Below are 27,789 nucleotides of genomic sequence, written 5' to 3'. Positions count from 1 at the left end.
CAGTGTGGACTCAGCCAGCAAGAATTCTTGAAAGTAGTGGTCTGTACCTTGGCTGCACTTTAGAATCACCTGGGGAACTCTTGAAAATTTTATTACCCTGGCATCACCCTAAGCCAATGAAATCAGAATCTCTGGGAGTGGGAGTTAGGTAGCAGTATTTTTTTAAAGCTCCCCTGGTGATTCCAATGTGCAGCCAGCATTGTGAACCACAAGTCTAGAGAAAGCCACCTTTTTTCACTATACTCACACTCCTACTTAAAGATCCCACTGCTAAATCCTGGAAGAGGTGGCCTTCCCTACCTTCTGTTCCCTACCTCAGCTGATTGGACAAAGGGTGGACAACTGACCTCATCCTGGCCCATCACGGTTTCTTTAGAATTGAACACAGAGGCCATGGGGAGCCTTCCTAGGTTAGCTGTACTCAGTCAGACAGCCTCTGATCATCTCTGCAGAGACAGACAGGTGACCCGAAAGCCAGAAGCTGAGCCGCCAGGAGAGAGGGGAAGCTGGCTGTGATGGCCTTCCCTGAGACTATCTGCTTACAGAAAATCGCTTGTGAGAGGACGTTTTTAAGTGGGTTTCTGTTCCTTGTCATCAAGTCATTTTGGATACAGACAGCACTGAAATCTAAAATGTGCCCTAGCTTGGAGCCCCATAGTCCTGAAGGGCCCAGCCAAGGACTGCAGCTGGCCCCTACTGGGCATATCCCGCAAGCCAGGTACTTTCCATGGGAATTGAGGCCAAACTTCCCAACAAACTGTAAGGTGGGAATGATTATCCCTGTTTTTAGGGAGAAGTGCAGTATTATGCTCCAGGGCACCTGGCTGATTAGTGTGGAGCACAGACATAAACCAGGGTGTGCCAAATTGCTTCCAGTGGATCTCACCAGAAGCCAATTATGCAAAGCAGGACAGAGTGGAAATCCTGCTGCGATGGGGGTGGAGGGCTGCTGCTTACCCACCCCCCAGAGTGGGGACGGGGATGAGAGGATGGGGGCTGGCCATTTGAAAACAACCCCACTTGGCCCAGGCCCTGAGAGAGACTGCAGGAGAACTGGAGGCCAGGACCACACACAGGGCTTGCTCAGAGGTGGGGCACTGTGATCACACTCGAAATCACTGTGGCTGTTATGCAGGGCACAGAGTGACAAACAGAGTGATAAAAGACACCATGGACTCTTAATTTCTGCCCCAATGGGACAAGTCTCCCTCTTGGACAGGGCACCCGGTGTTGGAATAAGTCTGGCTGTGTATCAGGGGCAGACCCTCCATTGTTCACCACCTTTGAGTCTCCTGGTCCATGGCCTCATGTTCTGAATGAGGCCGGGGTCTGGAAGCTCTGTGGGGAAGGTGGCATTATTTATAATGGGGAGTCCATAAGAAGAATAATAGCAGAAGCATTTACTGGTCAGTTGCTCCATGCCAGACACTGTTCTAAGTGCTTTGCAGGCATGATCTAATTTAATCCTCACAAGTTCCACGGGCAACTTGCCCAAAGTCACACACAGCTGCTATGTGGCAGAGTCAGGACTTAGACCCAGGCTGTCTGGCTCCAGATCCCTTGCATTCCTACACTTGACCCCTTTGACCAGCCTCCATCTCTTGGTATCTCCTGTGTTTCCAAATGCTCAAGGTGTGCTCTTGCTAGTCCCGGTGATGGCAGGCTCTAGCTCAGGGGATTGATTTCAAATGGGGGGCAGGGACGGCGGTGATGAGGAAAGGACCATTTGGGGAGGCGACCTATACCACGAGCTGAAGTTTGCCAAAAGAAAAGAAGTGAGTGTGTGAGAGGGTATGGTGCAGAAAGAGGTGAGTAGGGGACATCCCAAGCAGAGGGAGGGAAGAACATGTGGGGAGGTCCCAAGGGGAAAGCTTGGGCATTTGAGGAAAAGAAAGGAGGCCAGTGCAAGCTCTTCAAATTCCTCTGGCGAGAGGCGACGGAACTGGATCATAGAGGCCCCCCCTGGAGCTTTCAAAGCCAGGTCCTCCCATAGACCTCTTTGGGTGGGCCACACAGGGCATCTTTGGCCAGGATGCTCACCTGCCCTGGCCCATGCGGGGGAACCAGCGTCATTGGGGTTCGCTTTGGGCTCGATATCTGGGCGTCTCCGAGGTACCCCTCCCACTCCTGCCCTCGGCCTAGCTCTGCCTTCTAACCCTGTAAAAAAAACGAGGGCCTCGGGGCACACGGGTCAGAAGTGAGGGGCGTCCCCATGGCCACGCCCTCCCCCCTTCCCAAACCGGAGCCGGACAGCTCCACTGGTTGCCTAGGAGACAGCACCCGCTGAGCTCTCATTGGCCAGCCGCAGGCCCGGGGGCGGAGCGAGGCTCGGGCCGCTGTCTGCAGGGGCACGTGTGTGCATGCGCAGGCTCACGTGTGCATCGCCGGGTGTGTGAGCGCGGAGCACAGGGCAGGTGGACCTCTGCGAGGGGGCGCCTGGCGACGTGTGTGCCGTGCTTCCGTGCGCCGCGCGAAGGGGGCTGCTCTGCGGGTCTGAGAGTATCAGGTGTGGTGTACCAGCGTGAGCACCTATTATCTGGACCAATGTGTACACGCGCGGTGTTTGCTTGCATGAGTGCGTGCAAGGGTTCTGTGTGGACACATAAATTGCTGTGTGTTTGTGTGAGAGAATGTGAGGTTGTAGAAATCCGTTTGCACATGTGCGTGCTGCAGTAGGTGTGTGCGTGCGTGTCTGTGAGCATAGAGGTGTGCAAACTCATGTGTGCATTCTCCGCCTCTGCTTCCTCTGCTCCCACACCTCAAATCTTTCCGCCTTAGGTTCTGAGATGTGTCCCTCTCATGCTCAAGCGCCCACGATAGCTCCCCATGGCCAAGATGGTGCTCTACAGAACACCTGCCTCGGCTTCTGCAGCCCTGCAGCACCCCCACACACACACACACACATCCGCCCTCCCTTTCACAGGAGCACTGAGAGCTCAGAAGAGGGATTCTATCCCTGGTACAGGGGAGGCTTCAAGGGCAGAGAGGAAGCGATCAAAGCATTTTCCCTCATCCTAAACCAGGGAAACTGGAACTGAAGGCCTGTGGACCCTTGAAATAGGCTTTGCTCTCCCGTATCTGCACTCTCGACATGAAAGGTGACCATCCCTTAGCCCCCCATTGCCTGTGGGGCACTGCACTCCGCCGCTATGGGGTGTTTACCAGCTCTTTCTCCCTTATCTGCCTCCCCACCCCAGCCTCCACTGCCTACACCCGTGCTTGGAAAGCCTCCTTTTGTGGGGAAGGGCTGGAGGCCGGCTGGAGGGCCCAGCGGGGACTGGAAACCATCATGGGCCCCTCCAGCTCTTTGCCACATCACAGAACAATCCTCCCATCTACCCTACACTTCCAGCCGTCCCTTCGGCCTCTGGCCAACTGCAAGGGCCCAGCAGCCCTGAGGTGTCCCTTGCCCTTCCAGCGGCCCCACAGGAGAAACAGAACAGTTAGCCTCCTGGCTCCTGGCCAGCCAGGTGCCCGCCAGTGGTCAGGCAGGCCTGCCCAGCGCATGTGGCCGCAGGGCCTTCGGCCAGTCTTACTGCCCTGCTGGTGGCTCCACCTGGACTCACCATGGAGCAGAAGATTTTGTCCCCCTCTCCAGAGTCATTTCACCCAGCTGAGCCCTTGGAGCCCATCTGGTCCAGCTCCAGCTAGAGAGAGAGGGAAAGTAAGGCAGCAGGGACAGGGACTCACCCCAAGGGGCAGAAGACAGGCAGGGTCCCTAGGAGGTCATCGGAAGACTCCAGAAAGGTGATCTCCAGGGTATGTTTGTGGAGATGGGGCTGCTCGGATGGCTAGGCCTCTGGGGATTTGGACTGTGCTGGCCCCACACTGAGAAGCACCGGAGGGAGGTTGGAGGGGATGCGTAAGAGATGGCCTGAGCGGGCCGGGGCCCGGGCGGGTGGATGGGCTGGCAGGCCCCTCGGGCCTCTGTTCGCAGTGACTGCATGGTCAGTGCCAAGCATGGCGAGGGCGATTTATGGGCACAGGCACAAGGCTGGGCAGTAAATGTTGTTCTACCAGAGAGGCTCTAACTCCTGCTTCACTTCAGCAGCTGTGGGGGGGGCAGGGAAGTGGGATGAGGGACACCATTGAGGTCGGGGGTGAACCCTGGAGGCAGAGGGAGTGGGGAGTCCCCATTGGGACAGCCTTCTCTCAGGCCCTTGGGAAGGGTCAGCCTAAAAGCACTCAGGGATTGGAGCAAGGTCACACAGTGAAGTGTCTCACCTCACAGCACTGGGGTCAGGACAGAGCCCAAGAGAGACAGACACCCAATCCCAGCTCTGGGGGCTGCCACCCAGGTCTGCGCCCTGCGCCCTTAGAGTGTCCTGTCGGAGGCTCTGGGCAGGCAAGAGACAAAGGAGATGCGGCTTTACTGGGCCTGTGTCTCTCCTGTTTACACCGCTGTATTTCTTCATGAGCTATGTAAATGCCTGTTAGAGAGCAAACCAGGGCCTCGAGCTGCTCTGCTCTTCTGTGGCTGGGTGCCCCCCTGGGCCATCCTCACCCTGTGTCTCCCATGGGAAATCTTTCTGGAGGCCACAACAGTGGCCTGCCTATTGCCGCCCCCAGTTCAGTTGAGTCAGAGCTGGTGCTACGACTGACTCATTCATTTTGTGGCCTTGGACCTGTCACTTCCCCTCTCTGAATCTCAGTTCCTTATCTGCAAAATGGGAGCACAATGAACATTTTTTGTGTGTGTGCTTTCCAAGTTGCTACTGCTTAGCTGTGCAGCCTCAGGCAGTGGCTCAGCCTCTCTGAGACTCATGTTTCTCATCATCAAAACAGGGAGACAGTCACGCTAGTCATGGCACTTGGGCTGAGCTCTGGATCCTGGGAACCTGGCGTGGTGGTCATCCCACCCATCCTCCCTCCTGCCTGGCTTTTTCTTTCCTCTGCCATCAGCTTCCCCCTCCTCTTGCTCCAGAACATTCTGCCACTCCATCCCCAGGATGAGCTTTCTCCAGGGCAGTGTGTCACAGCCCAGACCAAGAGTGAAGGGATGGGGGATATAGCTGGAGGGGCTGAGGAAGAGCCAGGCCCTGGTCCCTGCTGGGGTCACATCCAGGGCAGGGGTTGGCATGAGGGCTGGGGCATGATGGAACTGGGAGATGAGACACTGGGGCATGCTTAGTCTCCATGGCTCCCAAAGGACCCACCACCCTAGCCTTCCCAGACACCAGCAGTCCACCGGCACGATGACAGGGCCTGGGCTGGGGACACAGCATGAGCCGTAATAGTTTATGGGGAGGCTGCAAATCCCTTTATAGGCTGAGCAATCAACTACCTCGGGCAGTCAGAGCTGGCGCCCCCAGGAGAAGGCTCTAAACCCCCAGGGCTGCGCTACATGGACCCCTGCCCAGTAGTACCCAGTGCCCCAGTAGGTACCAGGGCCAGATTGCAGGTCTTCACAACAGGCTGCTGGGCCTCTGGGTCCCACAGAGAGGCCAGGTGGACTGGGGGCTGGGAGGGGAAAGGACTGGTGAAAGCCTTGATCGGGCCCCCCCCCCCCCCACCGCCCCTGCACTCACCCACCTGTCCCACAGCACATGGTCCACTACCGACCCATCCCGGCCCACAAAGGAAGGCGGCCACGGGAGGTGACACGGCTGTGGCCACGTCCACACAGGAGAAGCCTGGTTCCAGGGTGGTTCAATGTGAGGGGCCCAGTCTGGTGCTTTGTCTGCTGTGAAGTCCTGGCACCCTGAGTAGGAATCTGGGCTTCATCACCTCCCTGGTGGGGAGCCCGGGACAGTCACTTCTCCCTGAGCCTGCCTTCTCTTCGGAAAAGGAGATTAGAACCTCCTTGTGGCGGGATTAAATGAGACAACATAAGTGAGGGGTACCTGGGTGGCCCAGGCGATTAAGCGTCAGACTCTTGATCTCAGCTCAGGTTTTGATCTCAGGGTCGTGAGTTCAAGCCCCACATTGGGCTCCATGCTGGGTGTGGAGCCTACTTAAAAAAAAAAAAAAAAAAAAGACAATGTAGGGGAAGCGTCTGGACTGTGGGCAGTGATGACTATTACTATTGCCATATAACTCCAGGGGAGCCCCCACCTCCTTTCTGCTCAAAGGGACACTTGCTCAGGGGCAGCAACCTTGGTTCAAGTCCTGACTCTTTCCTTACCAGCTAGAGACCCATCTGTGGGGCAGTCATCTTCGCTCCCTAATTCCCTACTCCCAGGTAAACTGTAGAGGCCTGTGTGCCAATGAGTGGTTCCTAAGGGGACAAAGGCGCCTCTGAGGTCCCTGTGGAGGTCCCCAGAGGTGGCTGCACTAACCCTCGCGTCCTGCATGCCCTTGTGTCCTGTGACTTCACTGCTCCTCCCACCAAGAGCTGGAGGCTGTCCTCCCTCCCCTCGAAGCCAGGCGGGCCTGTGACTTGCCTTGATTCCTGGCCTAGGCTTCGAGAGACCTGGCAGTTTCCGTTTTGCCGTCTTGGAGTGCCGAGCCACCATGAAAAAGTCCAGCTAGCTTGCTGGAGAGACCACAGGGAAATGGAGGAGCAGGCTGGCCTACAGCCCTTCCGGCCTCCCCCGCTGAGACAGCCCTGGCCAGAAGCCGCTGTGGATCTTCCGGCCACAGTCAAGGCTCCCTAATCAATACCACGCACAGCAGCGCCGAGCTGCCTTTACCAAGCCCTGCCCAGGTTGCGCTTTGGAGCAAATAAATGCTTGTTATTTTGAACCACTAAGTTTTGGGGTGGTTGTCATGTAGCAATAAATAACTGATAGGGTCCCTGATAGGTCTTTCCGCATCATCTTCACCCAAACTTGGCTTAGAGCCGGTTGAGTTCCTTGGCCTCAGCTAATTGGATAAAGGGATGAGCACCTGACTTAAGGCAGCCAATCCATTGGTTGGCAGGTGGCCAATCAGATTCTTCTCCTCAGGAGACTGAATGAAGAGATCAGAGACCCTAGCAAGCCAGACTCTGAGAGAGGCTGGAGTTGGGGTTTTGGAATGGGAGCTGGGGTGACTTTTAACCCTGTGTTATCAGAGGACATAATATTGGGGAGAGAAGCAGGAAAGGTGATAGCCCACGGAACCAGGTTCTGTGAGGTCCCCAATAAATCACTTAATTCCAGATGGTCTGTGCTGCGCTCCCTCCTTATACCTCATGAACCTTGACTTCAGGCCCTAAAAGGCTCAAGGTCCCCCAGGACTCCTAATACTGGCCAGGGTCTACACTGCTCCTCTGACCCCTTCTCCCTGGCTCCCTGTCACCTCCATCCCTGCAAACACACGCAGGAGGAGGCCTTGTCCTCCAGGGCCCCAGAGCATGGCCACTCTTTCTGTCCTGGGCAAACTGCAGTGATGGCCTGCGTCTGCTCCCATCCTCCCACACAGCCCTGAGGCTTTCCGTGGCAAATCAGAGGACATCGCCAGGCTTGGCTTCTACCCCAGTCTCATTTGAAGTTCCAGCTCCCTGTTTCCCACTGTCCCCCGTCCGGCCCCTTTCCTTCCCCATTCCTGAGTATACCTGCCACTTCCCTGCCTCTCCGTAAGGATGCCATGGTGGTGAAAATCGTACAGCAGCAAACAACTGTCACACCTGAGATGGAACTGGACCCGAGATCTGCCTGACCCCAAAGCCCAGGCCCCATCCATCACTCTGCTGGGTGACTCTGCATGTGTTACTTCCCCTCTCCGGGCCCCCAATTCTCACTGGTGAGGAGTACACCAGGGGCGGGGGCGGGCTGGTGGTGACCAGGTGCTTGCTGCCGTCTGACTCTGCAGGTCATTCCCCCTTCAATCTGGCAGGGCTCTTGAGTTCATGACTATCTTTGATAGATGGAGGTCCCACGCCTAGGAAGGGGCTGCTCTAAAACCCAGGCTGCCTTTGCTTGGGCCAACCCAGCCTCCTGCCCTGAGCATTCGCATTCCCCCCAAAGGACTCTCTCCCCTATCTGAAAACAACCTCACAATTTTCTTGTGTCCTTGAAGTTCCTCAGAGGTCCGGTTCCCTCGAAGTAGCCAAGAATAAACTGGCCCCTTGAACTGCTTGCTCTTACCAGAAGCTTGTAAAACCCTAGGCGTCTCAGAGGGGTAAGTAACAATCCCACGGGCTGGCTCCTGAGGGAGAACGGTGCCCAACAAGGTATCTAGGGCTGGGGCCATGGACAGGCTGTGTGCCTGTCTCTCTCTGGAGGTGAGCAGGCCTATCAGGTTCTTGGAGCCTCATGTGATACCACTGGCCTCTTGTTATGTACAAGCCACCCCCTTGCCCAAGGACTCCCCTCTCTGCTCCTGTGCTCCCCAAAGCGGTCTCCTGCTGGGGGGGGGGGGGTCCCCAGGCCTGGCTCTGAGAAGTCCCAAGCCAGGCTTAGGAGTCTGTGGCTCTGGGAGTCTGGAACTCCCAGGCCCTGGTCCTATCACTTAGCCTTGTGGCTTTGGATATGCTACCATCCTCTCTGGTCCTCAGCCTCTGCATCTGCACCAGAGTTGGCCTTGATAGGAATCACCACCAGCACCAGTAGAGGGCTTAATGGGTGCCAGGTACCACACCAAACAACAAATACACCTATGCTCCTTCATTTAACGTCCTAATGACCAAAAGTAGTAAGATCATCTTTATGTGACAGAGAAGCAGACCGAGGCTCAGAGGGGTTAAGTAACAATCCTGAAGAGCTAGCTGGTGCTAGAACAGGACCTCAAGCCCAAAGCTCAGAGCTCAGAGCCCATAATCACTAGTCTAGCCTGCTCCCCAGGAACCATCAACCTTTTTCCACACCAACAGGCGCCCTCCCTGCCCGACAGAGATGCTGGCCGAGCTAGTCCCCAGCCTCTTGAGTCAGGGCCCACGGAGTCAGGGAAGGTGACAGGGCGACCGGACTGGCCCTTGGCAATTCTGTCATCTGGGGCAGCCCTTCCCAAGGCCGAGTTTGGAGCGGCCCGGTTTGGTGTGAGCGGGCGGGGTGGCGTCTGACCCTCCAGGTCACTTCCAGTGCAGTGGACCCCGCTCCCACACCCATGGCTCTTCAGAGCCCGGGCTAGGCTCATCGGATGGCGGCGGCCCGGGCCGCTGTTCTAAGGAGAGCCTCTGCAAGTCCCTGGAGCCAGCGGCCCTTCCCCGATCTGCCCCCAAGCCTGACCCCACGCTCCCCCCATGGTGAGATAATAATGACCATAATGAGAACAGTCACCCACACATGTGCACAGCGCTTTACAGGTTACAAAGTGTTTCACATACATCATCTCATCAATTCCTCACAACAGCCCTGTGAGGTAGGCAGGGCGGGGGGGTCACGTTTCCATTTGTACAGATGTGGAGACTGAGGCCCAGAGAGGGTCAGTGACCTGTCTGAAACCACACAGTAAGTCAGTGGCAGAGCTGGGACCAGAAGTTAGGCCTCGGTCCTGCCTCCAGCCCCTGGCCCTCTGCACTGACTGTGCCGTCCTGCAGGAGGACCCCAGCCCCTGTCCAGAGTCTCAGCCACACCCGAGTCGGGCCCCCGACCCCCAGCAGTACTGCTTCCCGGCGGCTTGGCCACCAGCCCCCACCCCCACCAGGCAGCCCTGTCTCCTCCGCCTGCTCCCTGCAGATGGCCAGCCCGGAGCCGGGCCCACACCTGCCGCCCTGCCCGCTCCTGTCAGCTGCCCGGGCAGGGGGGCTGGAGCCTCCTTTCCTGTTTTCCTGAGTGATCCCTCCCCATAGGGGAAGAGAAGAGAAAGGAGGAAGAGAAGGAGGAGGAGGAGGGGGAGGAAGAAGAGAAAAACAAGAAACTGAGTTGGAAGAGGGCCCTGGAGCAATCAGGATGTCAAAAGTTTGCATTCCGACTAGCTATAGGAAATAGGTTTTTTTTTTTCTCTTTTTATTATTTCAAGTTTTCATAAAAATCCATAATTATTGAAACCCAAGTTACAGAGGAAGCTCGTAACTTTTTTTTATTGAATTATTGACTGTGCCGCGTGTCGGTCTGTCGGCTTCCGACTCCAGTCTGTCAACGTGTGGCCCTGTGCAGGTGGGGTCCCCAGGCCTGGCCTGCGGAGGTCCTGGTAGACAGAGGGCAGGCAGTGAGGGCCAGCAGGGGGTGGGGGGTGGGGGGGGAGCCGCAGAGAACAGGGGTGTGTGTGGAGGGCCAGGGGAGCGGCGGGAAGGACTGAGGAGCGAGCGCTCAGTGGCCAGGCCCCTTCCCCTGCCCGGGCTGCCCCGGGGGTCCCTGCCCCCCCCCGCCCCGTCCTCAGATCATCTTCATGTTGAACTTGCGGGGCGCGTCGGCGGAGCTGATGCCCGCGTCCGACTTGCGGGGCACGTACTCGATCTCGATGTTGTGCTTCGTGTTGCCCTTGCCCCGGCTCCAGAGGAACAACAGCACCAGGCAGAAGAGGACGACGCCCAGGAAAGAGATGAAGCCCATGGTGGTGGCGATGATGAGGGTCTTGATGTCAAAGGGGAAAGGCACGGTGGCTCGGGTGCTGTTGGCCTCTCCCTCACCCGGCTGGTTGGAGATGAAAGCGAAGGTCTTGTTGGGCTGATGGGGCCAGTCGGGCGAGTAGCTACGCACGTGCAGGTGGGCCGGCATCGAGTCGTTGCCGCCTGCGTTGGCCGCGATGCACAGGTACGTGCCGTTGTCCTGCACCTGGGCGTAGCGCACCTCCAGCGTGCCGTCGGGAAAGACTGTGAGCCGCCCATTGCTCTTGGCCGAAACCAGGTGCTTGCGGGGCGAGAGCCAGAGGATGGCGGGCGGCGGGTCGCCGTCCGCCCGGCACACGAACTGCACCGTGTGGCCCTCGTCCACGAACACCTGCTGCGCCTTGCGGTCCCGGATGCGGGCGCGGCGGCAGGTGAAGTAGTTGGGCAGGAGCACGTCGGGGAAGTCCTTGAACTCCTTGCCCTGGACGAACTCGGGCGTGGCACACGTGGGCTGCTGCCGGTTGAAGTTGAGCCGCCAGCGGCGCCGGAACACCCACAGGAGCCGGCAGTCGCAGGCCAGCGGGTTGGAGTCCAGGATGAGCGTCTCCAGGTTGCCCACCGAGTGGAAGGCCGACTCCTCCAGGGTGGTCAGCTGGTTGCCCGAGACGTTGAGCACGCGCAGGTAGTTGAGGCCGCGGAAGGCGTAGGGCTCCACCACGGCCAGCTGCCCACCCACCAGCTGGATCTCCTGCAGCCGCAGCAGCTCATGCAACATGGAGCCCTCGATGGTGCTGATGGGATTGTAGGAGAGGTTCAGGAAGCGGAGATAGACCAGGTGGCGCACGGCCAGGTAGGGCACGGCGGTCAGGTTGCAGTGGGTGATGGACAGGGAGGTCAGATTGAGGCCATAGAGGCAGTTGGGTGTCATGGTGTCCAAATAGGGCCAGTGGGAGATCTCCAAGACCTTGAGCCGGTACAACCTCTTGAAGGAGTAGTCCCGAATGGCGTTGATGTTGAGGTGCCGGAGCCTCAGGACGATGAGGCTGTGCAGGTGGGACAGCGCCTCGGTGGGGATGGAGGTCAGGTTGCATTTCTCCAGCGTCAGCTGCTCCAGGCTGTTGAGGCCGCTGAAGGCCCGGTGGGAGATGTAGACGAGGTCATTGTCGCCGACCTCCAGCGACTTGAGGTTGTACAGGTCCTGGAACATGTAGTCCAGCAGGATGACGATCTTATTCTCGCTGATGTCCAGCTTGGTCAGGTTACTGAGGCCCGTGAAGACGCCCAGGGGGATGAGCTTCAGCCGGTTGCTGCGCAGCCCCAGCGTCCGCAGGCTGAAGAGGTTGTTGAAGGCGCCGGGCTCCACGGCGCTCACGATGTTCTCGTTGAGCTCCAGCTCTTCCAGGTGCGGGAAGCTGGCGAACTCGTCCTGGTTGAGTGTCTTGATGCGGTTCTTGCCCAGGTCCAGCAGGCGGGTCTCGGTGGGGATGCCCTCAGGGACCGCCACGAAGCGCTTGCGGTGACAGAGCACGGCCCGCTCCTGGGCCGAGCACTCGCAGCGGGGCGGGCAGCCGGAGGCCGAGCCTGACAGCACCGAGCCCAGCACCAGCAGGAGGATGGGCTGCCAGCAGGCCAGGAGGGGGCTGGGCATGCTCCTCGCGCCCCCCGCCAGCATCCTCTCGCTCACCTACAGCCAGGAGCAAGCACAGGACAGAGGTGGCGGTTAGGGGACCGTGTTTGGCCGGCCCCACCCTGGGCCCTCCTGCCCTGTCAGGGGGTCAGTGACACAGACAGAGAGCGGGGGTGGGGGGCCCAGAGTGGCACAGGACACCCACCCAGGACCCCCGAGTGAGATCCAGACACCCAGGCCAGAGAGTCTCCTGCCACCCCACACTGCTTCCTCCGTGCTCCTGACCCTGCCCAGAGCCCTCCCAAAGGAATTCCCCAGCATCCCTGGGATGGGGGGTGGGGTGCACTGAAGAGGAGCCTGGCATTGGCACCCCAGGTGGCGTCCACCTCCTTTACATTTTATGTTTCATAGGCAATGTGATCCAGGCATGCACCCCATACCCCACCGCACACCCTGAGCCTCAGCTTCCCCTGGTGCTCATCAGGGATAAAGCCAGACCTGCTGAGTTGCCCTCAGGGCTCACAGAGGGAATCAAAAGGGCTCAGAGGCTGAAGCCTCCGGGAACAGCCTGCAGAGGAGTATGTCTGGTCCCCAGCCTGCCAGGCCAGGGCTCCTGAGGCTGCTGGGGGTCACCCTCTCAGCCTGAGCTTCCCCAGGCACAGACACCATGGCCCTCTCCTCACCACCACTGCAGTTGAACCCCAGCCCAAGAGCCCTGGGATATCAGCAAACCCAGTGGCACCTGCCCGTGTTCATGAATCTGCTCCCCAGTGGGCTTTCCTGATCAGTGGTGGGCTCCCCAGCCAGAAAGCTGGGACTCTGCCCTGATGCCCGCCCCCTCGCCGTGGAGTCTCTCCGACTCTCCCCTTCCTCCAGGTCCACTGTGACCCCCCCGGCCTCCCGAGCTCAGGGCTCAGGGCCCAGTGAACAACTGTTCCTGACCTTGGCCCTTGCAGTTCTTTCTTCCTAGAATGCCCCTTCCCCTGCCTGTTGAAACCCCATCTCCATGGCCTGATTTAATATCTACTGCTCCGAGAAGATTTTTCTGACCCCCAGGGGGAGATAGGGGGAGATGAAGGGCCACCAGACTTCATCTGTCTATGTCTCGGAGTTCCGATCACACCCCTCCTAGAGCCAGGGTTCTGTGCAGCTGCTGGTCTGAGGTGGGTACAGTCAGGGCCACGGGCCGGGCCGCTAGCTAGAGGCCAGTCCCCGCTGCAGCACTGAGGACACGAGGCTCATCACAGCTGGGCCCTGAGGAACATGCAGGGCTTGGGTGGCTTTCACAGGGGTAACGGCACCAGGAGGGGGGCCCAGCTTGAGTGCAGGCTGCAAGAGGAGTAAGCAAGGGGTGTGTGGGAGCTAGCCCCCCATGACCCTCTCCCAGCCGTGTTGCGAGGCGACTTATTCCTACTTGTGCCCAGACTGCCTCCCCATCTCCTCCGTCCCTCCTCTGTGCCACCGCCTGGGAAACTGGCCCAGCAGGGTAAGTAGGGGGCTAGGAGGACTTCTCCAAACTCCAGAGGGTGGGCCAGATGGCCCCAGGGGCTGAACCAGAGCCTGACTGCTGCCTGTTCACACGCCCCACACACATGGCGCCCAGGGGGGCTCACTGCAGGAAGGGGAAGCCCAGGCTGGGGGGGGTCCCACATCCCTACCTCAACTCTCCCAGCACCACCCCTACACCTGCACAGAGCCTCTGCTTTCATGGCTGCAGGTCTTGTCACCCACCCTTCGCCCCTTCAGGCAACGGGGGCTCAAAGAGCTTGTGGCTCCAGCCCGCAGAGGGGGTGGATCTGGGAGCAGAGTTCTGCTCTGCGGGACATGCCACACACCTTCCAGTGCTCCAGCGGCCTCCCAGGCCTGACAGGTGCTCCCTGGTCGTTGATGGACTAAGTGACTGATTAACCAGAGGGGGCTCTGGGTGTCACTGACATGTTATGGAATCTGCAAGGTTTCGCTATCCCCAGCGGCTTTGTCCACCCCCCTCCCCTCAGCCCCTCTCATCCTCTCTCTAGACTCTGTGGTTCGGCCTCCCCCACCCCACCCCCACCAGGCCATTTCCCACAGCCACACATGCTCCCCCAGTGACCCACCAGAAAAGCAAACATCCTGACAGGCGATCGATACGTAATTGGGCCGGCAGCTGGGGCTGGTGCGGGAGTGAGGCTGGGGACCTGGGGAGGTAAATGGGACTTTGAGCGCCCAGCTCAGGGCTGGGCTGGTGGGCGAGGTGGAGGCTGCTGGAGAGGGGGCTGAGGACCGAGAGGGGGGACAGCCAGGGCACAGGTCACCTGAGATGTTCAGAAACCCCTCACACACACCAGAATAAGGCATTCAAAGCACCACCACCACCTTGCCTCCCCCCGACCCATGTTCGCATCTCCCACCAGTCTGCCCCATGAAGCCACCCAGGTGTCCCCACCTTGTCCTGGCTCTAAACCATCCTTTTGGAGACCGCTCTCAGCCTCCTGCCCCAGCGGCCTTTATGACCTCCTTTCTCAAAAGCCACCTCCTCCAGGAAGCCATCCGTAACCTACGCAGTCAGAAATCATCTTTTTCCCATCACTTCGAAGCATCTTAGACTTATTAGTAGTGACATTATGCAACCGCTGTATAGCATACACCTCATTCTAAAAATCACTTGAGCCAACTGACAGAAAATATTATGCCACAAGACGATAAAAGGATAAAGCAAGCCAACGAGGGAAGAATACCACCGAGTCCTGCATAATGACGAAAGGGGTGAGCTTCCTGGCAACCCGAACAAAGAGGGAAATATGCTGCAAAGCCTCAGCACTTGGCGCTGTGCCTGTATGTTTAATGCTGGGTCAGTCACGGGTGCTTCTGTCTCACAGAACAGCCCCCGGTGATGTTCTTGGACAGACAAAGTGTGCGCAAGAGCTTTTGCAGAGGTTGAGGGCCCTCTGAGTGAGCAGTGAGGGACCTGGGGAATTCAAATCCATTGATGGAAAAGCTGACTGGCATGGCCTTGCATGGCTGCCCTCCACCCTCCACCCCCTGACCCCCTGACCTGGCAGAGAGACCCGCAGAACAACAGGCCACGCTCCACAGGACCAAGACAGCTTCAGGAGGGCAAGACCCCCAAACTGCCTCATCCCTCACCTTTTACATGTGGCTGTCCTGAAAGGGGGGGAAACTGAGGCCTGGAGAGGCTAAGATGCCTGCCCAAGCCGGCACACAGGCCCGAGTCTCCCAGTCTCACACCCCTATGGGGTCCCTGTCATCGAGGGGTGCGGACAGGGCTGTGTCTGCAGGGGTCACCAGAGCTGCTGATGGGCACTGTGTCGCTCCTGCCTTTCTGGCACCGTGAACCCTGCTGGTCACTCCTGCAATGGCAAAGGAGAAGTGTTTTATGCATTTTAATCAGCGTTTTATTTTGGACTCCTGCCCCCTGAAGGGCTTCCCACAAGGCAAGAGTCTAAAAATTGGACCAATAAATACAACGGGAATAAACATCAAAGGCAGGCAGGTGGGCAGACAAAGGGAGAGCCATGCCCGGGGCACAATGTTCAGAGCGCACAGCAGCCTGAGTCCTCCCAGTGCCGGAGTGATGGGGGGAGCGGAGCCCTCAGACACGTGTGCAGAGGGCCGCACCACCACCACACTCTCACTCATATGCCAGGGCATAACTGCTTGGCTCCATTGCTCCCCAGACTGGCCACTCTGCTGTGTGACCTCGGGCACAGCCTGCCCTCTCTGGGCTACTTCTTCCACTGTGCAGTGAAGGGTGGATTCCAGGCTCCCTGAGGGAGCCCACAGCAGACACTGACTTCTTCCAGCTAGAAAGTCAACATTCTCAAACCTGGTTAGGGGTGAAGAGGAGTGGGGGCTCAGGCCCCAAACTGCAGTTCCACTGGGGCTGGAAGGATCTATTTGAAAGGTCTCACCATGGGGCTGTCCCCTGTGGGGCTCAGGATGGGACAGGTGACTGATGGGGACAAGAGGGGCATGGGATCACCTGGGAGTGGACTTGGGGAGGGAGGACAGGGGTCACTCCGTCTCATAAGGTAGATTTCAAAAAAGGTATTTTTTTTTAGCCATTTTACAGATGAGAACTCAGGCTTCCAAAAGGGAATTCATTTGCCCTCCGGCCTAGGCACAAAATGAGGAGGCAAGAGAGCTCCATTCCTCCTGGTCCACTCGCTTGCCCCAAGAGCTGCAGGCTGTGAATGCTTCTGGACACACAGGGAGGGTAAGGCATGTCAGGGCAGTGGGTGAGGCCCCGGGCCCAAGGCAGGCACCGGTCCTTGGATACCTGCAAGTAGGCACCCTGTGCCCCAATCCCCACAAAAGCCTTTCCTCAACTGTGAGTGTTGAACAAGCTGAATTTTTCCTCTGGCGCCTGTTGCCACCGTCTCTGCTAGAATCTCACCTCATTTGGGGTCGGCTGCAGCGCAGAATGAAAGGTTTAGTTATTTTAGGTTTATAGTATCAATATTTTATGGTGTTCCCACTCAGCATTCCGCAGGGAGCGCAGGGCTCCCCAGCACACATGGGCATGAGGTCCCCGGCAGGGAGGCGCCCGCCGCCATGGCTAGGGGCCAGGGCCTCTGGGGGGCAGCCCGGCTGTGGGACCTGAGCACCTGCAGCGGGCTGTCGCCCCACGTGGACATGAGGCGGGTGTGCACCATCACAGGCTCCGCATCTATGACTGGGTCTGCAGCAGGAGTGAGGAGGGATGGCTGACCTGGGAAGGGGGCTGAGGGCGTCAGAACATCTGCCTACAGCCCTATCCAGCTCTGCCCCCCAGAAATGAGCAGAAGAGCAGGAGAGGGAAAGGTGACAGAAATAGAGAAGACACACAATGGGCCACATGGGAAAGAAAGGGAAGAGAAGAGAGAGGAAGAGAAAACGGAGGAGAAAGGGGCAGCGGGTGGGTAGGGGCAGCCTGGGTTGGGGGGAGATGGAGCTTGGCCTGCAGACTCAGCTATCAGTCCTGGAGCTCCTGGGCTCATGATGCCTGTCCCAGGCCCCAGGCCTGTTACCACATCCTGTCCTCAATTCCACCCCATGCCGGAGGGCTGATCACTCAGAAAGGGGAAGGCACTCCTGCAGAGTGACCAAAGAACAGGCAGATTCCTCCTGACTTGCCCTGTCCCCAAGTGCCCGGCTGCCTGCCTGAGGTCCCTTCTTCGCCTTCAGCTCCAGAGCATGAAGCCACTGGATCCCTGTCCTGAAATGATGAAGTGTGTCAGTGGGGGTGGGGGGTGGACGTGGGGGTGGAGGGAGGTCTGCCTAGGAAGCCCTCAACGGTCACCCCAGGTCAGGGACTTTCTTCTGCAGCACTGCTTGGCTGCCCATCACGTGCCCAGAGACCTCCCGCTCGGCTTGCAGACTCCAGCTTAAGAAGGGATCACCCCCCTGGGGGCCCCCCTCTGGATCTCTGTAGGGTCTGTGTGTGATCTGCTGTGTTTGCCTCTCTCCCTTGCCTCTCCCCTGTCAGAGTTTCTGGGCCTTCCCTCTGTGTCTCCCAGATTGAGAGCCCCCAGGGCAGGGCCAGGGCTGATAGAACCTCGTCCATCCTCAAAGGCGCAGTGAAAGCCAGTCAAACAACGGCTGGGGCAGCTCCTGAGAACAGCCCCTCCTAGTCTAGGCTCTTCCGAGAGCTTCCTGGAGGAGGAGGAGGCGTCCCCTGAGCTCAGTCTCCACAGGCCAAGAAGGGAAGGGGGGGGCATTTTTGGTGCAAAACCAAGGGGGGGGGGGGGGGGGGGGGGGGGGTGGAGAGCATCCAGGGACTCCTAATTGCTTTTCTCCTCCCCCAAATCCTGACCGGTCTGGGCTCCTTCTAAAGCCACTCCATTCTGGCTTTCTAGGGCTAATCCCTGCTGAGGTGTGAACGGCTGATAATGGTTGAAGGTGTGAGCTGCTAATGGGGGAAACTCAGTCCCTGGCCAGCCTAATTGGGCGGGGGCTGCCTCCTGGCACAGGGCATGTGGGAGGACGACAGGGAACCCTGAGAGGAGGGGTCTGGTGCCAGGGCTGGGCTCCCGCAGGAGAGAGCCAGCCTGTGTGGCCAGTGGGTGAGCAGCACGGCAGCCTCTGTCTGTCTCCTCCTGGGCTGCTGTGCCCACTTTGGCCTATCCTCTCCCTTCTCCTCCTCCTTCAGCTGCCCCCCACAGGGAGGAAAAAAAATCAACGTGGAAGAAAATTGAGGTCATGTCCTTTGTCGTGTATAATTTTTTATTTTCCTCTTGTTCTTTCTGGCAGAGTTGCTGGGCCCCCCGGGGCACGTGTGTGTGTGTGTGTGTGTGTGTGTGTGTGTGTGTGTGTGTAGGGGAGGGTGGCCCATGCGGGTGTGTGGGCCTGCCGCCCTCCTCCCACCACTCCACAGCCTCCCTGGCCCAGTGCCTCCAGCGCCATCTCTTAGGTGTGCGTGGAAACTCAAGCGTCTCTGAAGGCGCTCACCCGGCCTGTCAGCTGCGCCAGGTTGGAGGCTGCTGACTGGGCACAGTGGGCCTGCCTGCCCGTTCACTAGGGCGGCTGCCCGTGTGTGGCCCCTGGGCAGGCACCCACCCCACGCACCTGAGGGCCGGATGCCCCTGCCCATCCCACAGCCCACCCCACGGGAGCAGAGATGCTCTCGAGCTGCCAGCCTTCCAGCCAGCCCACAGCTCCAGGCTATTTTCAGGATAAATTATGAATTTTAACTGTCCAAGCCTCTTAGTGTTTAAAGGCTTCTATATACAGGCTCTGCCCTCCAGGAGTGGCCAGCTTGGTGGAGAAGAGCAGGGGGAGGGCAAGGCCTAGAGGAGGCCACTTCTCAGGGAGCAAAGGGCACTGGGCCCACAGGTCCCACGCCGGAGCTCCAATCCGGGCTCACTGCACACCTGCCCTGCTGTGTGACCTTGGGTGAGTCCTGGACCACTCTGGCCCTGGCTGCCCCTTCACAGGCTTGTTCTGAGGGAAGAGTCCAGCTGTGAAGCTAGGAGCTGTCCTGGAGAGGGTGGGAGGGAGCCACTGGTTCTAGGAAACTTCCATATTGTCTGTGCTGAGCCCACCTGAGTGAAGAGCACCCTTCCTTGGATTGGAGCTGTCCCAGAATTGAGGAGGGGTAGGCAAGCACCCATGTGGTGACCTGAGGAGGCTCAAGGAAAACCCATGTCCGTACCACTACCTCTCCCTTCCCACGTCTCTCTGGCTCTAAAACACCAACCTAGGCTCACAGGGGCAAGAAGGTACCGCTGAAGGTCTCTGGCTCCATCCGCCACCCAGGCCATCTTGGGAGGTGCCTGGCAGATCCCCTCATCCCTTCCTGACTGCCCCAGTCCTCAGGGCTCCTCTACCTTGCGAACAGCTCAGGTGGGCCCATCTCAGGCTTTGGAGGCCTGGAAACCAGCCAATCCCCACCTGGGAGGGCCATGAGCCTCCAGGTTGGAAGAGGAGGAGCTCACAGCCTCAGAGGACCAGGGCAGGGAGCAGGCAAGGGTGCAACCAGCAGGGCATTGGGAGGCCAGAGACCTGATCAATATGATGGTGATGAGGGCCTTTCGTGTGCCAGGCATGATTCTAAGCACTTTACATACAAAAATTCATCTCTCCCACCACAACCTGTTGAGGTAGGCTGTGTCATTATCCCCATTTTGCAGATGGAAAAAACAGAAGCACGCACAAGTTCTGTAACTTGCTCAAGGTCACAAAGAGGTTCTGTAACTTGTTCAAGGTCACACGGCGAGCAGGCTATGAACTCAAACATGAGTTTGTTTCCTCTTCACAACAATCTTATTAGGTTGGTACTATGATCCCCGTTTTACAGATGAAATAACTGAAGCACAGAGAGGTGGTGCAGCCTGCCACGAATCCTACAGCGATAAATGGCAGAGCTGGGACGGGGCCTGAGGTGGCTGAACCCAAGGCTGTCTGACCACTCCTGCATACTACACTGCCTTTCTCTGAGTCGGGTTCAAGGGCCTGCTGAGCTGTAGGGCTGTGGGCAAGCGGCTTCATGTCTCAGGGCTTGAAACTCCTCGAAGGGGAGGGCAGACTTTACGGTGCCCTCTCGGGGCTGGGGGCAGAGAGTTCAAAGAGAAGGAAGAAAAAAGATGTTTAGATCGAACACACCCAGAGTGCTTTGCAGAATGACGCCACCAACCCTCACCACATACCGCACTTCATGGATGAGGAAACCGAGGCTCTAAGCCATTAGATCACCTCCCTCCCGGTCCCTGAGCTTGTCTGACTCCAGAGGCACCGTAACCCTAGAGACCCCCACACAGGTGAGGGAAGTGAGGCCTGAGAGCATCAGGGACTTGTCCTAGGTCCCACAGCATCTCAGGGCTAGGGCCTCGGAAGAACCCTGGCCTCCCGACTACAGCCCCCTTCTCTCTTCAGTGTACTGCCAGGATACCGTGGTGGGGCTAGATCAGGGGCAAGTGAAGGTTTGAGTTATTTCTGCCTCAAAAGGGGGAAAAGATTTAAAAACAACCCCAATATGTCCCAAACCAAGGTCCAGTGAGTTTTTTAGAACATGGACAGGCAAACTATAAATAAAAACACCCTTCTACCACCACTGACTATTCAAAGCCCTCTCTGCTCAAGTGAGTCTTGGCCAACCCCTTGCCAAAACCCATTTTTGCAACCTGTGCACCGAGAGCAGAATCCAGAGGTGGTGAGCCCGTCTGGTTAGACACAGGCCGGTGCCAAGTTCTGCTCAGCCATAAGCGATGTCGTTGCCCAGCTCCATGTCCACGAGAAGCCTGGGCTTGGGGGGGACATCTCTGCAAATCTCTAAGGGGTGTCCCAAGGAGGAGAATGCAAAGAGCCCGATGCAGGCCAAGAGGGTGGAGTCAAAACCCACGGGAGGCCCATTCAGCTCAGTGTGAGAAATCAAATGGAAGACCGGATGGCTCAGGATGGAAGATCTGCCCTAGTATTAGAGGGTGTGTAGCCTGCCAGGAGACGTATGCAAGCAGGGACACTGGTGGGAAACCCCTCTGCTAGGACATACACCTCAGCAGCCCCTCTTAGCTCTGGGACACCCCCAACTCACATCTGCATACAGGGACTTGAGATGGCCACCCCCCTCCTCCCCAACTGCATCGATAGCCCTAATGGGCCTGGGCCAGGCAGAGGAAGCATGCTGGCCAGGCCCTCACCCCCTCTCAGAGACACAAGCAGGTTCTCTGTAGAGGGAAGCAGAGGAGGTGGCAGAGAGAGATTAATTCCCTGAAAGGGGAAAAAATAGAAAAACACACACACACCACACACCCTAATAACATGTAATAAGAGGTTGGAGACAAGGAACAATGCCCTGGTAATGTCACCCTGGCGGCAATCAATTTGGGTGTCACATAAAATAGGCATAATTATTCCACCAGCCCTGTCGCTCATCTCTAACCAGCTCCAGGGGCCCAGGTCCGGGCGGGGAAAGCGGCCTGGAATCAATCGTTGGCGCACCAGGCTGGCGGAGGGAGCAGCTCCAAATTACCTCGCCAGCACAGAGCTTCTCAGCCTCTGCGGGGACGCAGGGGGCTCGAGGGCCACCTGAGGGGACCTTGCTAAGGCCCAGGAGCCACCTTGCTCAGCCACCCCCCCTCACTCACTCAATGGGCAAGAGCAATCGGGGAGGACTCCCCAAGGAGGTGGGAATGAAGGAAGAACAAATATACATTTTTTCATCCAGTATTCAGTCCTCAGCTCACCAAACTCTTATTAAGTACTCACCAATGCCAAGCCCCAGGCCGGACCCCAGGGTGTGGAGACAGGGTTTTCAGGGGGCTGCACATTATTAAGATAATGAAACACAAGCTCTCTCCCTCTCCCAAGCCAGCACCACCCCTGCCCATCCTGGGGTTGAACACAGAACCACTGGGGTTCCTTGGGCTCTAACCGTGCAGGACGTAAGCTCTCTTTGCTCCTCCTTCATCCCCCCTTCCCCGGGGAGTCCTCCTGAGTGCCCTTGCCCATCCCTGAGCTCAAGGCTTATAGAAACAGCACCCCCACTAACTGGGGAATGCTGAGGGACAAAAGGGACAATTGCTTCCTAAGCATCTGTTACACACTGGCTCCTGCCCATCTCAACCCCCATTTCCTACACCAGAAACCCTGAATTCTGGAAATGCAAATCAAGACAAGGTAACACCATTTTTACACTCAATCAGTCAGTGAAAACCAAGACGGCTGACCCCACCGAGCACTGGTGAGGGTGGGAGCTATGGAGACACTCATCTCCTGCTGCAGGAAGCATAAATGGCCCAACCAATTTGGAAAACACTTTGGCACATTTTCTAGGAAAGCTGAATATGAACATGCCCTATAGCCCAGCAATTCCGCTCCTAGCTGTGTGCCCCAGAGACACTCTGCACATTGCCTCAGGAGACAGGACAAGAAGGTTCACAGCAGCATTGTTTGTAAGAACCAAAAGGGGAACAAGCCACATAGAAGAATGATAAATACATGGCGGTAGGTTCAAATGGCAGAACGTTATGCACCAGTGAAAATGAATAAACTACGTCTACCATTATTTACAACAATATAGATGAAGCTTACGAATATGATGTTGAAGGGGGAAAAAAAGCAAATTCTAGAGGGCTGCATCCGGTTTCAGGTTCTTTTTACAAAGTTCAAAAACAGCCCAAACTGAACAATTTCCATATATTAAAATACTTGATTTTAAAAAAGCAAGGGAATGCTAACTAGATAATTAGGATAGTGGCTGTCTCAGAGAAAGAGGCCAAGGAATAAAGTGAGGGGAAGCTCATGGAAGATGTACACCATTGTTAGAGCACTAGTGCTCAGGTTGGGGAGTAGTGTTGTCATATTTGTAATACTATTATTATCACTAATGCTAAAAACATTAATCAATGACCAGGCCATGCCCAGATGAGCGAGCCCTGAGCCCCAGGGGTCAGGAGGAAGGCATTCCAGACCACGCTTATGAGCTGGGGACTTTGGGCAAGTCATTCCACCTCTCTGGTTCTCTCCCTTTTCTCAGCTATAAAATCAAATCTCTGCACCAGCTACAGGAATAAGACTAAGAACACATCACCGATATAAATTATGAGTAGCTAGCATTTCTTGAGAGCTTACTGTGTACTAGGCACGGTTCTAAATGCTTTGCATATATTAGCATATTTAATCCTCCTGCTGGCCCTAGAGGTAAATACCCTTGCTATCCTCACTTTATGGATAAGACTGAGGCCCGGGGAGATTAAGGAACTAGGCATAGGTGGAGCTGAGGTCTGAACCCAGGCATCTGGCTCCAGGGTCCACACTCAACAAGTTCACTACAAAGTGACATCAAAGGAACCAAGTACACGCGAGGAGGAGGTTGTTGTCAGCACGGCTCTCCTGGGCCCACAGCACCCAAGGATGTTCATTCATTTATACAATGCATAAACAAACGTCACTATCAAGAATGCCTCAAAACCATTTGGAAATGAACTTGCGTTACCACACTCTTTCTACTAAGAACCCTTCCAATTCTGGAATCCCCTGTTTTCTGTGTCTCTGCAACGTCTGCTACCACCTCAGGACCCACTCAGTCTCTCTCTCTTTCTGGAGGACCCCTGACTACTTCAACCTCCCCCAGACAAATCCCATCCTTTGCTGAGTGCCTGGGTGTGCTACTAAGGACACTGCCTGGGCACCCTTGACATCACTTAGCTCTGTCCATCCATACAGGCAGAGGACACTGTGTCCCCTCCAGGTGGTCCTTGTCACCAGCCAATAGCTGCTCCCCAGTGCCACCCAGTGTCTTCCCTATCCTGGGGGCCAAGCAGGGGAGCCCAGCGGGTGGGTACGTGATTGCCCAGGGTTGAACGTTCAAGGCAATCCATGGAAGCCCGAAGAGGGCCTAGTCCAGGGCTAAACAGACAGCTCAGCCACGATGTATAGAATACACACATGAATTAATTGGCTGGTACAATATTAGGTACAAACCAGTGCAGGTCTTCACTGTGGGTGCCTGGAGGAGGAGGATCAGTAACTTGGAGCAGTCAGGGAGGCTTCCCTGAGTAGAGGCGAGGAGAAGAGGGGAGGGCCTCTGGGTAGGGATGCTGGACCAAGATAGGTGATAGGGGGATAAGTAGAGGAACTGGTGGGAAGAGAACAGAGATCCATCAATGGGTAATCACTGGGAAGAGGAGGAGGAGACCCTGGGACTGGAAGGCACCATCCGTCCACAGAGTGCCACCCAGAGGACGGCAGAACCAAGAGACCCTGGCTAACAGGCTACGGCTCTGACTTTGAAATCACCACCGTCAACTGCCTCCCTTCCCTGGCCTTTCACTAGCCCCACAGGACCATCTGACACACTGCCTCGTGCCTCCACGGGAGCCTGCATAAATCACTGTAGTGCCTCGCTTCTCCACAGGAACGCACCCTTGGCCCCAGCTGTGATCCTCCAGCCATTTGCTCCGGTAGGCACCTGGAGACAGTACCAGATGAGCCATCCCTGGTACCAGGGATCCTGTCTCGCTTTGTGCTGAACAAAGACCCACACACAAGAGGATTTGGGGTCCTTTTGTTTTTTGTTTTGTTTTGTTTTGTTTTTCTGGTGTCTTTCTGAAATTCTGAGTTTTAGAAAACGGTATCTAGTAAAGGGCAACATGGGTGCTCAGAGGCAGGGGATGGAGCAGCTGACCACTAGAATCAAAGAGGACTACCGCAAGGGGCAGAATAGTCTCTCCACTTCCCTCCAGGCACACAGGGCCCTCTGCCCACAAGCCAAGATTCCTGGGCTTTGAGCACACCCCCATCCCCCCAAATTTGGGCCCTTGGATTGAGGACCTTCTCTAACTCCAGGCCCTGGGGAGCCCTGCAGCCTTGACCAAGCCCTACCCGAGGCCAATCTCACACTTAAATTGGCAGGGGGTGGGGGAGGGAACAGAGACAGCAAGCACATCACAGGGGGCCTGCCATCACCTTTGCTAAACCACCCCCCCCCACCCCGCTAGTAGGGGCGTCAGGTGCTGACAGGAGTCCCTACCTGAGTTCCAAGGAATTCTTGGCCTCTCCCCTCTGCCACTTTATCCTCTCTCTCCTGCCTCAGGCAATGGGGAGAAAGCAGGCAAGCTATCCCAGCAGACCAGGTCCCATGCAAGGACAAAGGGTCTCGGAACCGGTGACCCTCACTTCCCTCACCCACACTCCCTGCTGGATGTGGGGAAGCCCCAGGCGCTCTGCCTCCTGGGTGTCCTGGCTCATTGCTCCCTGGGCATGGGAGGTACCAGTGTTGGAGCTGTTGGCATAATGACCAGTGGGCTGAGCCCAGAGCCGTGGGCCAGGCTGGGCTGCGCACCCTCAGGCTGCCCAAGCCAAGCAAAGGAAGACTGATGGTGGGCTGGGCTGGCCCCGGGAAAGGGCTAGCCCAGATGGTACTGCCCCCCACCTCAGGGCCTCCTGCACTCCCAGGGCACCTCCCACATGCCCCTTCTCCCCCACCCTGAGCCCAGGACCTCCGAGAACAAAGGGGATGCCTCCAGCATAACCAGGGCTGAATGGGGCTGGGCTGGGACCCAGGTCAGGAACAGGGAGGGGACAGCCCACTGGGCCTGGCCCCACCCCTCCCCAAAGTGGAAGCCACCTGGAGGGACACATCTGGGCGGGGAGGCTCGGCCACCTCACAAGAGGGTGGGGAGGCAGAACAGGATGCTCCCTCCTCACCTCCCTTTTCTCAGCTGGTTCCCACCTCCCACCGGCTGCCTAAGAATGAAAAGTGGGGCAGGAGGAGGTGAGAAACCGGGGCTGAAGACAGACAAAGGGAGGCCCCTAAAGGGTTCCTGAGTCCTCCACAACCCCAACTCCCTCGCCTGCACTCTCCCACCCCCCAACTCCCCTTTCCTCCCTCTCCAGGGGCCAAAGCAGGAAAGGGGTTGCTCTTGTCAGGGGAGGGAGCTGGTGCCCAGGCTGAAGGCTGTGGAGAAAACTGGTCCCAGACTGGCATCCACCAGTGAGCCGCCGGTTCCCAGTGCTGGCCAGGGCTGCCTGGGGGTATCTGGGATCCGTGGAGAGGTGCAGCCACCCGCTGAGCAAGGGGCTTACCCTCCAGGATGAATAGTGCTCAGAACGGGAGGGGGCATGGGGCGGGGGGTGGGGGGCAAGCAGGACTGGGACCCTAGCGGGTCCGCCCTCCACAGCTCCGGCGTCCCAGCTAGCCAACATGGAATTTGGTGGGGTGGGAGGAACGGGAAAGGAAGAATCTTCATTTCTGAGGCTTGAGGAGGGTGCGACCCCAAAGGGAAATCTGGGTGGCGCTGGGGTGCCCCGCAGCCCCAGGAGGGCGCAGCCGGGCCAACGGGCCAACGGCGGCCCCCACGGGAGCTCGCCGCGGGGCTGCCCGTGCGGGGCTGCCGCTCGGGGCTGCCCGCTCGGGGCTGGGCCGCGGCCGCCGGGCTCACCTGCATCTCGGGCGCACCGTCCGTCCGCTCGGCTCGGTCACCAATCGCATGTCTCCCCCGCTGGGCTTCAGCCCCTGCCCAGCCCCCTCCTCCGTCTCCTCCTCCTCGTCCGACACCTCCGCCCGGCAGTCCGCGCGCCCTCGCGGGGCTGTCTGTCCGTCTGTCTGCCCCACGCGGGTGGGAGCCGAGCCGGGGCCGGGGCAAGGGCGCGGGAGTGGGGAGGCGGGAGGCCGCGGCCCCGGCAGGCGGAGGGGCGGGCGCGCTCAGGACGCGCGACGCGGACTCGGCGAGCCTGCTTCTGCGCCCCGAGCCGACCTGGAGCCGCCGCCGCCGCCTCTGCCGCTGGGGCCGGGGTCGAGGCCGGGCGCGCTCCGCAGTGGGGCCGGGGCCAGGGCTGAGGCCGGCAGGCAGCGGCCCCGCATGCTGCTCGGAGCCCCGCGACGGGAGAGGGGCCGGAGCGGCGCGGGTGGGGACTCCGCGCGCTCCGGGGCCGGGGCCGGGACCCGCCGCCGCTGCCGCCTGCGCTGTCGCCGGTCGCCCGCTCCGGCTCCCGCACCGGCTCCCGCCCGGGCTCCGCGCTCTGCCGCGGCGCGGGGAGGGAGCGCGAGGAGCGAGGAGCGAGCCGGGGAGGGAGGAGGGACCGAGGGAGGGAGGGAGGGAGCGAGGAGCGGCGGGAGCCGGGCGGGGGAGGAGAAGGCGCGGCCGCAAAACCAAGAAGGGGGGAGGTGGGGCGGGGGGCTCGTCTTCTTTCAGCGGAGGGGGCGGAGAGCGAGGAGCGCCCCAACCACTGCCCTGCACCGATGAGGCAGCGAAACTGTCAGAGGGGACGCTGGCGAGGGGCGCGCCAGGCTAGCGCCTGAGCCGGCGCCCCGGAGCGCCAGCCCCGCACCGGCCGCGCCCCTCCGAGTCCCGGGCTCTGGGCGAATCCCGGGCTAGGCCGACCCAGGGGAGTCCGGACTACGGTCCTCCCTGAGTGTGCACGCACCCTCTTGTGTGGCCACATGCGTGTGCATGTGAGCGCGTGAATGTATTCACACGTGTTAACCAGGGTCACTGCACACTGCCGTGTGGACGGACACACGCACGTGAACGGGCAAGGCTCCCCACCCAGCCAGGGTTGTTTAGAGGACGGCGTGGGAAGGGTCAGGCCCGGAGCCTCTGTCCTGTCCCTCGTCTCCAAATGTCCGCGAATCTCTGTAGGGCCCACACCCTGGCGGCCTTGGGGCCAGGCAGGCAGAGAGGGCAGCTCCGGGGGGACCGAGAGGAAGGCGCGCCAGCTCCACGGCTTTACCCCAAGCGGGGTCTTCACCGGCCCTTTGCAGCCCGGATCCCCGCCCAACCCGGCTTCCTGTCCAGCAGAGGGCAGCAGGTCGCTATGGCCGGCTCCGGCCACGGACACGGCACCCACACACCAGCAGAGGGCAGTGAAGAGCCTCAGTCTGGGTATGGCT

At 58.4% G+C, this 27,789-nt stretch overlaps 1 protein-coding gene across 4 annotated transcripts in view; it reads right to left on the bottom strand.

Annotated features, from left to right (window-relative positions):
- Window positions 1–9,143: 9,143 nt before the first annotated feature.
- The window catches only part of LINGO1 (leucine rich repeat and Ig domain containing 1), a 188,352-nt gene continuing 169,706 nt past the window's right edge, over window positions 9,144–27,789 (bottom strand). For 3 of the 4 annotated variants that reach the window (XM_034994006.1, XM_034994007.1, XM_034994008.1), the window contains one exon: window positions 9,144–12,035. In XM_034994006.1, coding sequence (XP_034849897.1) covers window positions 10,179–12,023 — 1,845 coding nt within the window. In that variant the 5' untranslated portion in view covers window positions 12,024–12,035 and the 3' untranslated portion in view covers window positions 9,144–10,178. Of the gene's footprint in view, window positions 12,036–26,338; window positions 26,513–27,789 lie in introns of those variants that run through there. The other variant, XM_034994005.1, reaches the window with a different exon arrangement.

Source organism: Mirounga leonina, unplaced genomic scaffold (assembly GCF_011800145.1).
Source record: "Mirounga leonina isolate KUSES-001 unplaced genomic scaffold, KU_Mleo_1.0 Mir_91, whole genome shotgun sequence".
In the NCBI taxonomy this organism is placed as follows: domain Eukaryota; kingdom Metazoa; phylum Chordata; class Mammalia; order Carnivora; family Phocidae; genus Mirounga; species Mirounga leonina.
This window is presented reverse-complemented; position numbering and strand designations above follow the sequence as displayed.